This window comes from Cetorhinus maximus, chromosome 29, assembly GCF_964194155.1.
Source record: "Cetorhinus maximus chromosome 29, sCetMax3.hap1.1, whole genome shotgun sequence".
Lineage (NCBI taxonomy): Eukaryota > Metazoa > Chordata > Chondrichthyes > Lamniformes > Cetorhinidae > Cetorhinus > Cetorhinus maximus.
The window spans coordinates 10,437,302-10,450,964 of NC_135907.1; the positions used below are offsets into that span (position 1 = coordinate 10,437,302).

Here is a 13,663-nt window from a genome sequence, read left to right on the forward strand (position 1 = left end):
AACCTACTGTCAGCTGACAATGCTGCATCTATAGGCAGCCTATTAAAGTGCCTCCTGGTCAAAAAGGGACGCTGTATGTCATGGCCACAATTATCCTGCCAAGTGCATTGCGATTAACATAAGACTTCAGAACACAAAGGTGGAATGGGTGTTATTAAAAATGAAATTTCACGCGTAAATATTTCACATTACATTGGTTCCACTTCATTCGCATGAGCATCATTGTTATTTGTTGAGACTAACTTAGTGGGAGAGCTAAATGTACTGGCACGCCTCATGGTTGGCACAGATTGATGGTTATAGGGGAGTTAGGAGCATTTCCTTTATTGTTGAAGAAACAATGTTGTGTTTTTTGTTCTTTATTGAATGTTCACATTAGTGTCCAGCGTTAGTGTAGTCCAGTGTTAAAGGAATAGCTGTTGGAGTTTTATTTTCAATAAAGTTGCACGTGCTTTATGTGAAGGTTAAATGAATATTAAAAATGGTGAATCTAGCACATGTATGCTGTGCATGGAAAGTATATGTCAAGGTGAAAGATGCTGTCAGACCTGAGATTTTCCAACAATTTTTGTTTTTGTTGTATATGTCAGCTTGACTGACAAAAATATTCATGGTTAATTTAGCAATGCTTAATTCATTCAATTAGAATTAGGGAAAGTTTCTCATTATTATGAAGAAAGCCCCTAAACCTAGCTGTGAAATTTGTCATTTAGTGATGAAAATGATTTCAAAAATTTTTATTCTCTCATACGCTTGGACCTGTCAGGTTCCATCCACACTCCCCACACCAGCCCCAAACTACCAACCCTGGTTCAACTAACTGCCTGCTAGCACTCCGTGAATGCTGGGCAACTTGTCGACTGCAAGTCTGTCTAAGAAAAGTTTAGGCCTCATGCTGAGTCCATCAGGGAAAAGCCATGGATGCACAGCCAACTGTAAAGTTGGATGAAGGTTCCAAATCACCCTCATTCAATGCTACATGGAACAACAGCATTGCTTTTGACAGCTCCCAATATTTCCATCCGTGGCTTAATGTCCCCTTTGTTGCTTACTGTATGCCTCTTGAGCACCTTGGGACTTTTTTTCTATGTTGAAGTCACTTTCTGAATGCAAGTTGTTATAGAACAGCATGTCCTCTGATTGATTCCATTAGCAGAATCACACGAGGTATGATAGTTTGATGTAAATTGTAAATTTTGTCTCTAGGCCACTCACTTCTTTGCCCACCTGTTGCCAGCTAACTGATCTAAAAGTGGGACCTTTATGCTGAATGCCCTTTGCTTATTTTTACCTTTCAGAATAAGGAACTTGGAGCATTTCAAGTCATTGAGCTGAGGGTGAATAGCAACTGGGGTCATCCCGAGTACACCTGCCTCTATCGATTCCGTGTCCATGGAGAGCCAGTGAAGTAATGTTGGGAGACAGCTACCCTGCACTGTAGGATATGTTTGGGCAGCATTTCATGGACCTGGTTTGTCTTTATTTTTTCCCCACATCTGAAGCTACAGTGCTGGAGACTGTTCTGCCGCTCAAACTTTGCTCCGCTGTGTTTTTTGTTGCAAATAAGGAACAAAAGCACTTTTTTTCTGGAAAGAATAACAAAGGTATTTGGAATTACAAAATATTGAAAAGAAACATTGTCTCAATTTCAGGATTGTCTTTCCAGTTTATAACCTGGGATGCGAATAAATCGGCAAAGAATGGAAGGATGAAATCTGCTGGATGCCAGGTGTTTGGGAAATCTTCCCTTTCACAAGACACTCTTCATATCCCACCTGTTCATCTTAGTGGCAAAGTCTGAGCACCCATCCACATTAAGGATCCTGGGATATATTGAAAAATTTTAAACTTTTGTTCCGTTCTTGTAAGTGATCTAGACATGCAAATTATAATTCCATAACATTCAATTGAAAGTTGAGTTCCTGTCAACTGCAACTATAAAATATGAGAACATACTGGCAAACAAGGCAACTCACCTTTTATGAAAGCAGCCAGGTTTTCGCTTTGGTGAAACACCAACTCCCACAAAGTACAGAGGTTGCAAATGACCATGTTTGTATTCATATGGAGACAGTTATCTTGCACCTGCCTGATATTCAGATACCGACCCCACATATGTCCCAGTATCAGGATGGACCTGTGCAGGTATTGTGTCTGCCAGAAATATACTGTTGCCACTGTCTAAGCACACTTCTAAGTTACCACAGCTCTGGTCAAGTGTCCAACTGCACAACTATTTTCTCAGGACTAATATGACTAAGATGATTAATTGGCAGAGAGCTGAATTGTAACAAGAAAAAAATCATTCCACCCATCAGAGCTCCTTAACTGGAAATATTGTGCAAGCCCAACAGCATAGCACAAGGAACCTTCCTGCCTTAGTGCGACGTATGGAAGAATTACAACTGTCCCTCTAAAATTCCTGATGTTTTTATATGAATCCTAATTCTTAATAATGTGTGCTTTTCTAGGTCAGATGTTCATGAGCAAGCTTCAATTGTAAATTGTTAAAACTCAAGGTCTAACATTTGAAAGTGATGTGTTTTTAATATTTGTTCTTGGGAAGTGGGAAACACAGTCAAAAAGTATTGCCTATCTCTAGTTGTGTTGAATGCATTAAGAATCGACCACATCTGAACTGGAGACACGTACTCAGACTGGCTCGGGTGACAGGTCCTTCTCTGAACCACGCTGGTGAATTAGTTGTATTCTTAGACAGTTCATCAGCTTTTATGATCATTTTCTCATGGTATTAATACATTACCAACAATTTGCCAATTGTGAGATGGTGACCTTTTGGGTTGCAAATCCAGTGATTTAACCAGTTGGTTGTTCTGCTCAGTGTGATGTTCGGTAATGCTGCTTCAGAATTCTTGGTGCCAGTTATGTGCCAACTTTCATCACCTCAGTCAAGAGTTGGTGAGGTGTGTTATCAATAGGTATAGCACCATGCTTGCAGTTATTTGGGAATATGACTTTCACTGTCTTGAGCTGCACTATTTGGTGGGTTTACAGAAATTTTTAGCCAACTAGTATTTGTAGCGTTTTGGCTGCTCAGTGTGTCGCAGAGCCCCCAAATATTTCATAATCAGTCGGTATCTTTTTTGTAATTTTAAGGAATTTGGGACTAGTGTTTCCCAAATTCCAGACCCAGAACAAAGAGTATGATGAAAAGAACCAAAAAGACTGAATTTTGAAAAGGATACACAAAAGTCTATCTGACTTATGTTCTTGAGTGCCATGATTGTATTGGCTGTAAATGAGCAATGGGTAAAACATTAAGGCAATACAGTCACACTCACTATTTAGCATAAGGAACAAATAAATCAATTATTCAGTCAGTGTTTCAAATTGATAAAGGTAAATAACAGAAAAGTGGATATCTAGTCGCAAAAAAAAAAGGAATTGGGCAAGATATAATTTTTTTAACGTTTTGTTATTTTGAAAGTGGAATAAGATGAAAACGTTGTATAATTGTTCCCTATTCAATTCCAGTGGGCTATCCAGATAACTTCCCTTGCAGTTAATGTCCAGTTGGTTGGTTGAAGTATAATATTTGAATGTGCTATAACTGCCATATAGAAGTAGTTCTAGTCTACTGATATTGACATTTGGGGAAGCTAGAAAATATAGTTGGTTTTTCTTTGATCTGGATTACTACAGATAGGGTGGGGTTCCTCCTGCTGTAACATTGGCAGAAATTTGACATGAAATGTATTTAAGCGAAATGAGAGCAAGTCCCATAGAAATTTATGCTACAGTTTTTCACTTTAATATATCATCACAGCCCATTTCATAGCCAATCTGCTGTTAAACACCAGCAAAGCCCTTTACTATACATAATAGACCAGAAATGGTCTTCAACTGTTAAGTTTGCTAGACTGTTGCAAAAAAAAAATGTTATCTGTGGTAGAAGCTTTTCTTTTTGTGGCTGAGCAATGGTTAACATGACAGTGTTAAGAATGTAGAAATAAATTTTTGGAAAAATATTGATGCTTCAGCTTAAGTTAGCCAACATGAAGTGTGGCAGAACTCAAGATCATGGTCACAGCTCCATTTTTTAGTTGAGAATGTGATATAGGAGGATTGACTTCTATGATTCACTAGTGGATATTATGGAGGATCATTTACTTACTATTAATAAGTGTAGAACAGGGGTCAAGGGAATAAACTGTGGTAAACAGTTCTCTAAATATTGCTCTCCAGACATTTTCCAAATGTTTGTACAGAGTGTAGTATTCCATGTGTTTGTTCCTGAAGTGCAATATTCACTTGCAGTTGCATAAAATATTCATATTTGATATTTATTATTTGGCATTTTAAATGTAACATTTTGTTGTTAACTTTCATTTTTATCAAGTTGAGTTGATCTTAAAAATATAATTCCAGGTAAAGGAAATAGCAGTTTTATGAGTACAGTCAGGTTGCTGAAGGAAACTTGTGGCCATGGTTAAGTTGCTGGTATGATTATAAATACAGCCAATATGCTTAGTGTTGGCATGACCTGCTTTCAGTTTCAATATTGATCAGTTTGCGACACTATATTAACATCTCAAATGGCTTAGCAAGAAGAATCTTACTGTCTTTTTGTTGAAAGCACAGTAATGAATGACAGAATGATCATGTTTCAGGTGCACTGTTCTGACTAGACTATCAAAACTGTCTTTTTTTTTAATAACGGTCCCAGTGAATCACCTCATGATGTTTTACTACATTAAAGGTACTATACAAATGCACGTTGTTATAAATTTCAATCACAAGGTATTGGCCAATAACGTTAGAACCTTGAGATTTAATTGTAAATCTGTTGGGTTAAATCATGTTGGTGTGTGAAACATATTCGTGTTTAACAAGTTTAAATCTGATACTGACTGTTACTTAGGGTGGATATTGCTTATCAGCCAATCAGTGAAAGGGATTAATCATGGGCATAATGGGGCAGAAAACAAGTAAATTGCATCTAGTTTAATTTCATTTTGTGAACAATTGATTTGTGTCTTCACAAATCAGAATTATAAGACAATGGGTGTTTAAAAGATATTTAAAAGTGAAAGTGGATGCCCAGCCCACACAGTTTTTGCTCTTGTAGAAGGCCACCATAACTCCCACACACTCTCAATATGCATCTGCTATAAGAATTTCACGCTTAAAAGCTATTGTGACCCAGTTACAATGCAAAATACAGTACAGACTGAAATTGGAAATGGTCATTTATAAGTTTTAACTAAGTAACAGCAGCTACTTGTCCTGAATCAGTATTATTTTGATGGTTTTTAGCTAACATTGTGCACCAGAAGAGGGCTGCAATTTTAATTTTTTTCATGCTTTTATTCATTTTTTTCTTGGACTCATCCTTCTAAGTTTTCATTTTTTTAATGTAGAGTAAAGGTTATTTGCCTTTTAAAAGATATTTATTAATTGCAGCTTTATGCTTTTCATTTTTACCTACCAGCAAATAGTTTATTCCAAAAAAAAATACTTGTACACAAAATTTCCATTTGCCCACACATAATTTTTGTTTGTGTGGTGAGCAAAAATAATTGCAAACCACACTGTAAGATGTATAATATGAAGGAAAAACTTACTTTGTCAGAATTGTAACACCCAAACCTACACCTGACAGAGTGCAGGTGCTATGGGGAATGAAGGGGAAATACAAGCACAGCTGCTGTTTGTAATAAAGTACCCATCCTAAATCAAGTTCCAGTGTTAGTCTAACATACTGCAGGCCTATATTATCCAAATAAACCTGAATTAAATGGTTTTCATATTAAGTATATAGAAACAGTGTTGCTGATTTATTCTCAAACCAATAGTGGTAACTGAATTAAAAGGTATCCTACTTGACCTCTTCATCCGGGCCTCTGCCTCTCTGTCCCATAATATGTCTCCATTTTTCTTTTCAATTTCTGTAGAAAGGTTAGCAATGGAGGTAGAGCACTGCTCAACAACATATCAATACCTTTCCATAACATCCTCAGAGACATTGGTTCATTCTGAGGTATTTGCTCTGCTAACTGTTAGTCCTTTCCCTGTGACCAAGACCTGCCAGCAACAGATTCAAATGTTGAACAGGCAGAGAAATGACAAGTTAAATTTCTGTTTTAATGACTTAAAAAGCCAAACAATCCACAAGCTTTATAGGTAAAGCTCCATCTTCCCTCATTCCCTGCACCATATTCTCAAAGTCACTCACTCCGTGATACGCAAGTCTTTTTAAAATCAAAATTAACCTTTCACAGGTTGCAAAAGAAATCTGGACAAAATAAATAAATCTATATAGATTCATATACAGGGAGTTGGTGCAACAGTTTAGGATACTATCGTTCACCATAGGAGTTGGATTTTAATCAGCAGAGATGAATTGGGTGAAAGTTTCTTTGGAATCATGTAAAGTCAATTCAGGAATTCTTAAGGCTGCACTAATTGGCATTCTGACTAAGAGTGGTTACAAAATGGCTGATGTGGAAAACAGAAGCAGTGAAGTAGCCAATGCTTTTGAAGTATGGGTGGATGCACATTGGAGCTGTGTAGAGGGAACTTTACTCTATCCAGTATGTATACCTGGCCTGGGAATTATGGATGCTGACAGTGTCTGAAATGTGACAGAGTTCCATTTCTCAGAACTTAACATCCAAATCCCTAATGAGCATTGAAAAAGTTCACAATTTTTAAGAAATAAAATGCAACTATAAATATAAATGAAAATCTGCAACTGGCCCCAAAATCAGTTACAAAGAAAACAAAAAGATTGAGGGCTTGAGCTGGACTCTCCTCCAGCTAGGTTGGAGAGTGGAATTTTCTGGTTCTGTTCCTTATTCCCTTCTCCCATCAAATCTAATAGTACAGTTCACCTTTTGGATATTTATTACTTGTAGGTCAGTCTTTGTCTTGTTAAGTTAGGCAAGTGGAGTAAGAACAGTGCTAGTCACCAAGTGACAGGTTATTTATTTTTAATGACTTGCAGCTTTAGCTATGAGTCTAGTATCAGCCTCAAGAGACAATATTTGCACTGCTATGCTACTGCACTGCTCACAAGCACCTTTAAGACCTATTAGTTAATGGACTGGTCACAATTGACAGGTTTTCCAAAAAAAAATTTCAAGAAGAAACCAGCACAATGAAGTTGAGCTGTTGACAGCTAAGACTTCTATATAATTATTGTATTAAAATATATAATTATTATTGACAGGGCTATCAGCTGTAATAATATATGGACATTAAATGTAGAAAAGGGTATTTTATTTCTTAGATGTGCTCTATAAAGATATTTTTCCTAGCAGTTAACAAAGCAAGCATTGCAATATGTATCTTTTTACAGCAGAGGCATCCATGCTGTGCAAGGCAGTTTTCAACCAGAACCCAAATGTAAACCACTCAAAGTAAGAGCTAAACATTACAGATGTCCACCACCATCTCTTATAACAGCGATTCCATTCAGTATTTGATATATTACAGTCTATGGTTGTGATTCAACAATGGTTTGATGTCTGATAAAACCATATGAGGATATTTTTACTTAAATTTAACATAAGCTTTGTGACATTTCAGTTGAAATTTTTAAGTTTATTCTGGATAAAAGGGATAATCTCTTAACGTCACTGCTCTTTGTTTGCAATAAAAAATGAGACGAACATTTTAATGTTTATTTTTGTTTCTTGTATTATACTTTATTAGTTCTACCATGACATAACTACCGGATACAAATGCAAATATTTTCTACTGCACAAAAGGATTCTGAAATTTATTTTTGTATGCTTCTCTCTCAACTTAAAACACCAATGTTTTATTATAATTTGCACAGCATAAAAATAAAGCTACAGTACATTTAAAAGTTGTGATGAACTTCTAAATATTAAAATAAAAGCACACAAACAATCAGCAGTGGACTTGTCAAACGCTTTGGTGGGGTGGGGGGGGAGCTGGTGTGAATGTCTGTCCTCCACATTAATGTCACCCAAGTTGTTGAAATGCTCAGTAGGTGGACAGCAGGCCCAATTAAGCCCCAAACACAAAACACAGATACAACTTGGATTGTTTCACTGGAGACTGAAACTAACTGCAGCAGTGCACATTTAATGGGCTAGATTTCCTGCTGTACATTGTTTGGACAGAGAGCCTGCCACCATCTGAAAGTCCCAAGGGGAGACTTTGACGGTCTTGCCTCATCAGTAAAGGGTTGGTGGGATTTGGAGAAACCATCACCTCCAGTTCATTCCACCAAATTACCTTCCTCTGTAGCTCCTGAAACTCTGTGTAGGATCTCAATCTTTTTCCTACCTGCATCACTGGCTCAAACATGGACCATGACATCTTTACTTCCCCAAAAACATTTTGTACTTGTTCAGTGACTTCCTGTAGGTTGGCACTAAGGAGGCAGTACACCATAGGACACACATTGGCTGCTGCAGCAAAGATTATCTAAACCCTGACAATTTGAATTCTCTATAATCAAGGCACTTCTTCACTTTGCTACATCTTTCTGTGTAGTCATTTGCCCCATATGATCTAGACTGCACTTCCCGGATATGTCATTCATCACCGAAAATCACCCAAAGTAGCACACTCCTGGAGGATTCCTCCCACTTCTCACCCGGCATCCACATAATATCCTCCTGGACTCTAGATGTAGGGTGACCACCTCCTGAATCATGCACTGGAGGAAACTGTCAGCATCCCATATACCCTCAGGGGGTCTAGCCCCTCCTCAAGCTCAGGAAAGGTCACTGGTTAAAAAAAACATTGGCCAAAATCTTCCAATCAGCATCAATGCTGAGCAGGTTGACGCTGCCTGTGAAGACTTTTGTGAGCCGATTCTTTTACGATTTTTCAGCCATATTTTCTGATCTCGGCGGAAGCATCGACCGGTCAGCGCAGCCTCTCCAAGGGAAGATTGTCGGGGAAAGGAATAACAGTAACTGCCATATTCAGGCAAGTTTTTAAAGGTCCATGTCTTTCAGTGAGTGAGTGGGTGAATGGGCAAGGTGGGTAGGTGGATGAGTGAGTGAGGTGGATGCGTGGGGCGGGGGGGTTAGCTGAGTGAGGTGAGCTGAGTTATGCTGGCTAGCCACCGAGTAAAATCAGGTATTAAACTAGCTTGTGTACAGTACTGGTCTTCTTAATTAAGGAAAGATGTAAATGCATTAGAAGCAGTTCAGAGAAGGTTTACTAGACATACCAGGAATGGGCAGGTTAGGCTTGTATCCACTGGAATTTAGAAGAGTAAGAGGCGTCTTGATTGAAACCTTTAAGATCCTGAGGGATCCTGACAGGGTGGATGTGGAGAGGATGTTTCCTCTTGTGGGAGGATCTAGAACTAGGGGGTCACTTTAAAAATAAGGGGTCACTTATTTAAGACCGAGATGAGGAGAATTCTTTTCTCGGAGGGTAGTGAGTCTTTGGAACTCTCTTCCTCAAAAGGTGGTGGAAGCAGAGTCTTTGAATATTTTTAAGGCAGAGCTCAATAGATTCTTGATTAACAAGGGGATGAAAGGTTATCGGGGGTAGGCAGGAATGTGGGATTGAGGTTACAATCAGATCATCCATGGAGTAGGCTCGAGGGGCCGAGTGGCCTACTCTTGCTCCTAATTTGTATGTTCGTAACATTTCCAGGATAAGTATGCAGATAAGTTCCACAAGTCTCTGCCCTGTGCTTAGCGTCAGAGACATTTGTGGAAATCAGCCCATTGGAAGTTTAAACTTCCTGGACAATCTCACTTTGTGTGCGCGTCAGAACTGCTGCGGACCCGTGATACACATCTCCCAACTTAAATGCCATCTCCAACGATCCAGAGACTGGCAGATTTGGGCCATTAATTCTGTTTCTCTTGCCACAGATGCAACCCGAACTGCAGCACTCTGTAGTTATTTCAGATTTCCAGCATTTGCAGTTTTTTGCTTTTGTTTTGACAAAATACTTCTTACAGAGAAAAAGTAGTTTTGCTGATGGCCAAGTTTAGGATATAATCTTGTGTGAGTTATACAAGCATGATGCAGAACTTAATTCATTAATGTCTGTCACAGCAAGAAAAATGAACTGAGTTGCAGTTGACATTTTTGTAGACATTCATAACTAAGATTTTTACCTGCAAGTCTTTTTTTTTTCCGATAATCCTCAGCAGTTCATCTCGATGGGATTACATAACAATTAAACCATTTACAAAAAAAATCCAGCAGGTTAGTGGGGTACAGTCTGCCAACTTCAATTGATGGGTGACTTGAATAGTTAACATGAAGTCATCTTGTGTATGTTAACCCACAACAATTTTGTATTCAAACAGCACTTCAAAGAGGTACTACAGCAGGAAACCTGATATCTTGTCTATGTACAAATGTGCTGACTTTTAAAGAATATTCAACCTCCGTTTTGAGTGGCATTAAAACTAAATGAGCTCAAGGGCAATAGGGCAGAAATTAATTTACGAGGTCAAAACGATATACATCTGTGTCAGTGGGAATAAATTTTAATACACAAATGGATAGCACTGCATATTGGCAGTAAAATATCAGAGGTATATCTACTCCATGGGTGTGCTGGAACCTGTGTTGGGGGGAGGGGGGAGCGAAAAATACCTGGGGCATAGGATAAAAATGCATTTGTGTCAAAATAATATGAAGCAGTAGTACACTTTGAACAGAATTGCTGAACTGTTGCCAAATCAGTTGAGTTTACGGTCCTAGAAGTCATGCAGCTGCACCTAGAGTGCCTCATGCAGTGTACATCTGTAACATAAGTGGAATAACAGACTTTTGAGGCAGAGGAGTACAGCAAGGGTGCTCCCAGTATTAGGGAAATTAAACTAAAAGCTGATTCTGTTGCTGTCCAGCAAAGCCCATGCCTCTCATTTCCTTGTTTAATCCAACTATCATTTTATCTTTCATTTGTTTTCTCTCATGCGGTACCTCAAGCAAATTTATTAAAGGATTAGAGCCGGTCACCTCTATTATTTTCAATGCCTGAGGAAATAGATCTGTTTTGTGTAATGTTTACCACAGTTTAACTATCACTTAATAAATCTGTTCCATTGTTTAAAGTCTAAGCCACAGTCTACAGTGCTTTCTAAATTCAGACCACAAAATGGCTCATGACAAGTAAGCTAAATACAATGACAAGGTTTTTTGTTCAACACCTTGGCTTGCTATAGTACAATATATTGGACATATAAAGGCATTTTCTGGTTTATAGGGAGCAAGAGCTCAGTTATAGAACACACTGACCATAAGAGAAATATCGGACTACGAGATCCAAAAGCATAGAGAATTTGAATAAAAACATAAAACTTTTCATGTGGAAGGTTATACATATGGGTCCCAGCATAAGAGCTTCTCAGTCTGTGCCACTTTCTTAAACCAATGATTCAAATAAGAAAGGCTTTATTTTTCAACAGGCTGAAATTTAGGATCATAGTAGACATAAGCAACATTTGTTGCTCATCCCTAATTGCCCTGGAGAAGGTGTGAGCCGCCTTCTTGAACTGCAGCAGTCCTTCCAGTACAGGTACACCCACAGTGCTGTTAGGAAGGGAGTTCCAGGATTTTGATTCCTCAACAGTGAAGGTATGACCATACAATTCCAAGTCAGGATGGTGAGTGGCTTGGAGGGGAACTTGCAGGTGGCGGTGTTCCCATGTATCCGCTGCCCTTGTCCTTCTAGATGATAGAGGTCGCAGGTTTGGAAGATACTGTCGAAGGAACCTTGGTGAGTTGCTGCAGTGCATCTTGTATATAGTAGACACTGCTGCCACTGAGCATCAGAGGTGGGGGTAGTGAAGGCGGTGGATGGGGTGCCAGTCAAGTGGGCTGCTTTGGTGTCAAGTTTCTTGAGTGTTGTTGGAGCTGCATTCATTCAGGCAATGTTACTTGACACTTATCAACCCAAGCCTGAATGTTGTCCAGGTCTTGTTGCACATGGACACAGACTGCTTCAGTTATCTGAGGAGTCACAAATGGTGCTGAACATTGTGCAATCGTCAGCGAATATCCCTACTTCTGACCTCATGATGGAGGGAAGGTCATTGATGAAGCAGCTGAAGATGCTGGACCTAGTACACCAACCTAAGGAATGTGAGGACTGCACTATTTATTTACTGTACATCAAAAATAAAAGTGTTAATACAGTACAGTAATTAAAAATTGAAAATATTGATACAAAAACAGAAAATACTGGAAAAAATCAGCAGGTCTGGCGACATCTGTGGAGAGAGAACAAAGTTAACATTTCGAGTCCGTATGAAGAAAGGTAGAAATGTGATGGATTTTATACTGTTTAAGAGGGGGTGGAGCAAAATAGAAGGTCAGGTGGGAGCTCAGGAGAGATTTGACAAAGATGTCATGGACCTAAGACATCTGGGCCTGGAAAAATTTATCGATTTTTGTTTCCAATTTCCACCCCTCTCTCACCCTCACATTGTCCATCTCTGACACTTCCCTTCCCTTCCTTGACTTCTCCGTCTCCATTTCTGGCGATAGACTGTCTACCAATATTCACTACAAGCCCACTGAATTCCACAGCTACCTCGACTACAGCTCCTCACCCCCTGCTTCCTGTAAGAACTCCATCCCATTTGCCCAGTTCCTCTGTTTCCATTGCATCTATACTAATGATACTTCCAAAACAGCGCTTCTGACATGTCTTTTTCGTGAACCGAAAGCTTTCCCCACCCACCCCCTTGTGGTTGACAGGGCCCTCAACCATTCCAATCCATCTCCCGCACCTCTGCCCTCACCCCTTTCCCTCTCTCCCAGAACCATGATAGGGTCCCACTTGTCCTCACTTTTCACCCCACCAGTCTCCACATTAAGGACCAGCCATTTTCACCTACTCCAACATGATGCCACTACCAAACACATCTTCTCCTCACCTACCCCACCAACCCTCACCGGTCATCATTCCGTAGAGACCATTCCCTCCATGACACCCAGGTTCATTCCTCCATCAACTGCCCATCCCCTTCCCACAGTACCTTCCTATGCAATTGCAGAAAGTGCAACATCTGCCCCTTTACCTCCTCTCTCCTCACCGTCCAAGGCTCCAAACATTCCTTTCAGGTGAAGCAACACTTCACTCGCACCTCTTCAATTTGGTCTACTATATTCACTGTTCCCAATGTGGTCTCTACATTGGGGAGACTAAACGCAGGCTGGGTGACTGCTTTGCAGAACACCTTCACTCAGTCCGCAAGCATGACACAGACCTTCCTGTCGCTTGCCATTTCAACATCTTGCTCTCATGCCCACATGTCCTTGGCTTTAGTGAAGCCCAATGCAAACTAGGGAAACTAAGGGAACAGCACCTCATCTTCCGATTAGGCACTTTACAGCCTTCTGGACTTAACATTGAGTTCAGCAACTTCAAATCATTAACTCTCTCATCCATCTTGACCCTTTTTAAAATTCATTTTCTTTCCATCACCAGCCCCCCCCCCCCCCCCCCCCCCCCCAACTCCCTCCCATTTTACAGGGCTATCTGTCACTTGTTCTTACGTTTTCCTTTCAGAGCGCTGACCCTAGTTCTGCTATTAACACGTTCTATCTTACCTTTATGCCACCATTAGGACCTTCTTTAGTCTTTATCACTACCATCAACACTCCCTTTGACTTGTGTCCATGACATCTGTCGAATTTCTCCTGAGCTCCCCACCTATCCCTGACCTTCTCTTTTGCT

At 39.7% G+C, this 13,663-nt stretch overlaps 1 protein-coding gene across 3 annotated transcripts in view; it reads left to right on the forward strand.

Annotated features, from left to right (window-relative positions):
- Positions 1-7,834, forward strand: part of sun2 (Sad1 and UNC84 domain containing 2) — a 55,137-nt gene extending 47,303 nt beyond the window's left edge. For all 3 annotated transcript variants that reach the window (XM_078532140.1, XM_078532142.1, XM_078532143.1), the window contains one exon: positions 1,299-7,834. In XM_078532140.1, the coding sequence (XP_078388266.1) occupies positions 1,299-1,412 (114 nt within the window). In that variant the 3' untranslated portion in view covers positions 1,413-7,834. The remainder of the gene's footprint in view (positions 1-1,298) is intronic.
- The last annotated feature ends 5,829 nt before the right edge of the window (positions 7,835-13,663 follow it).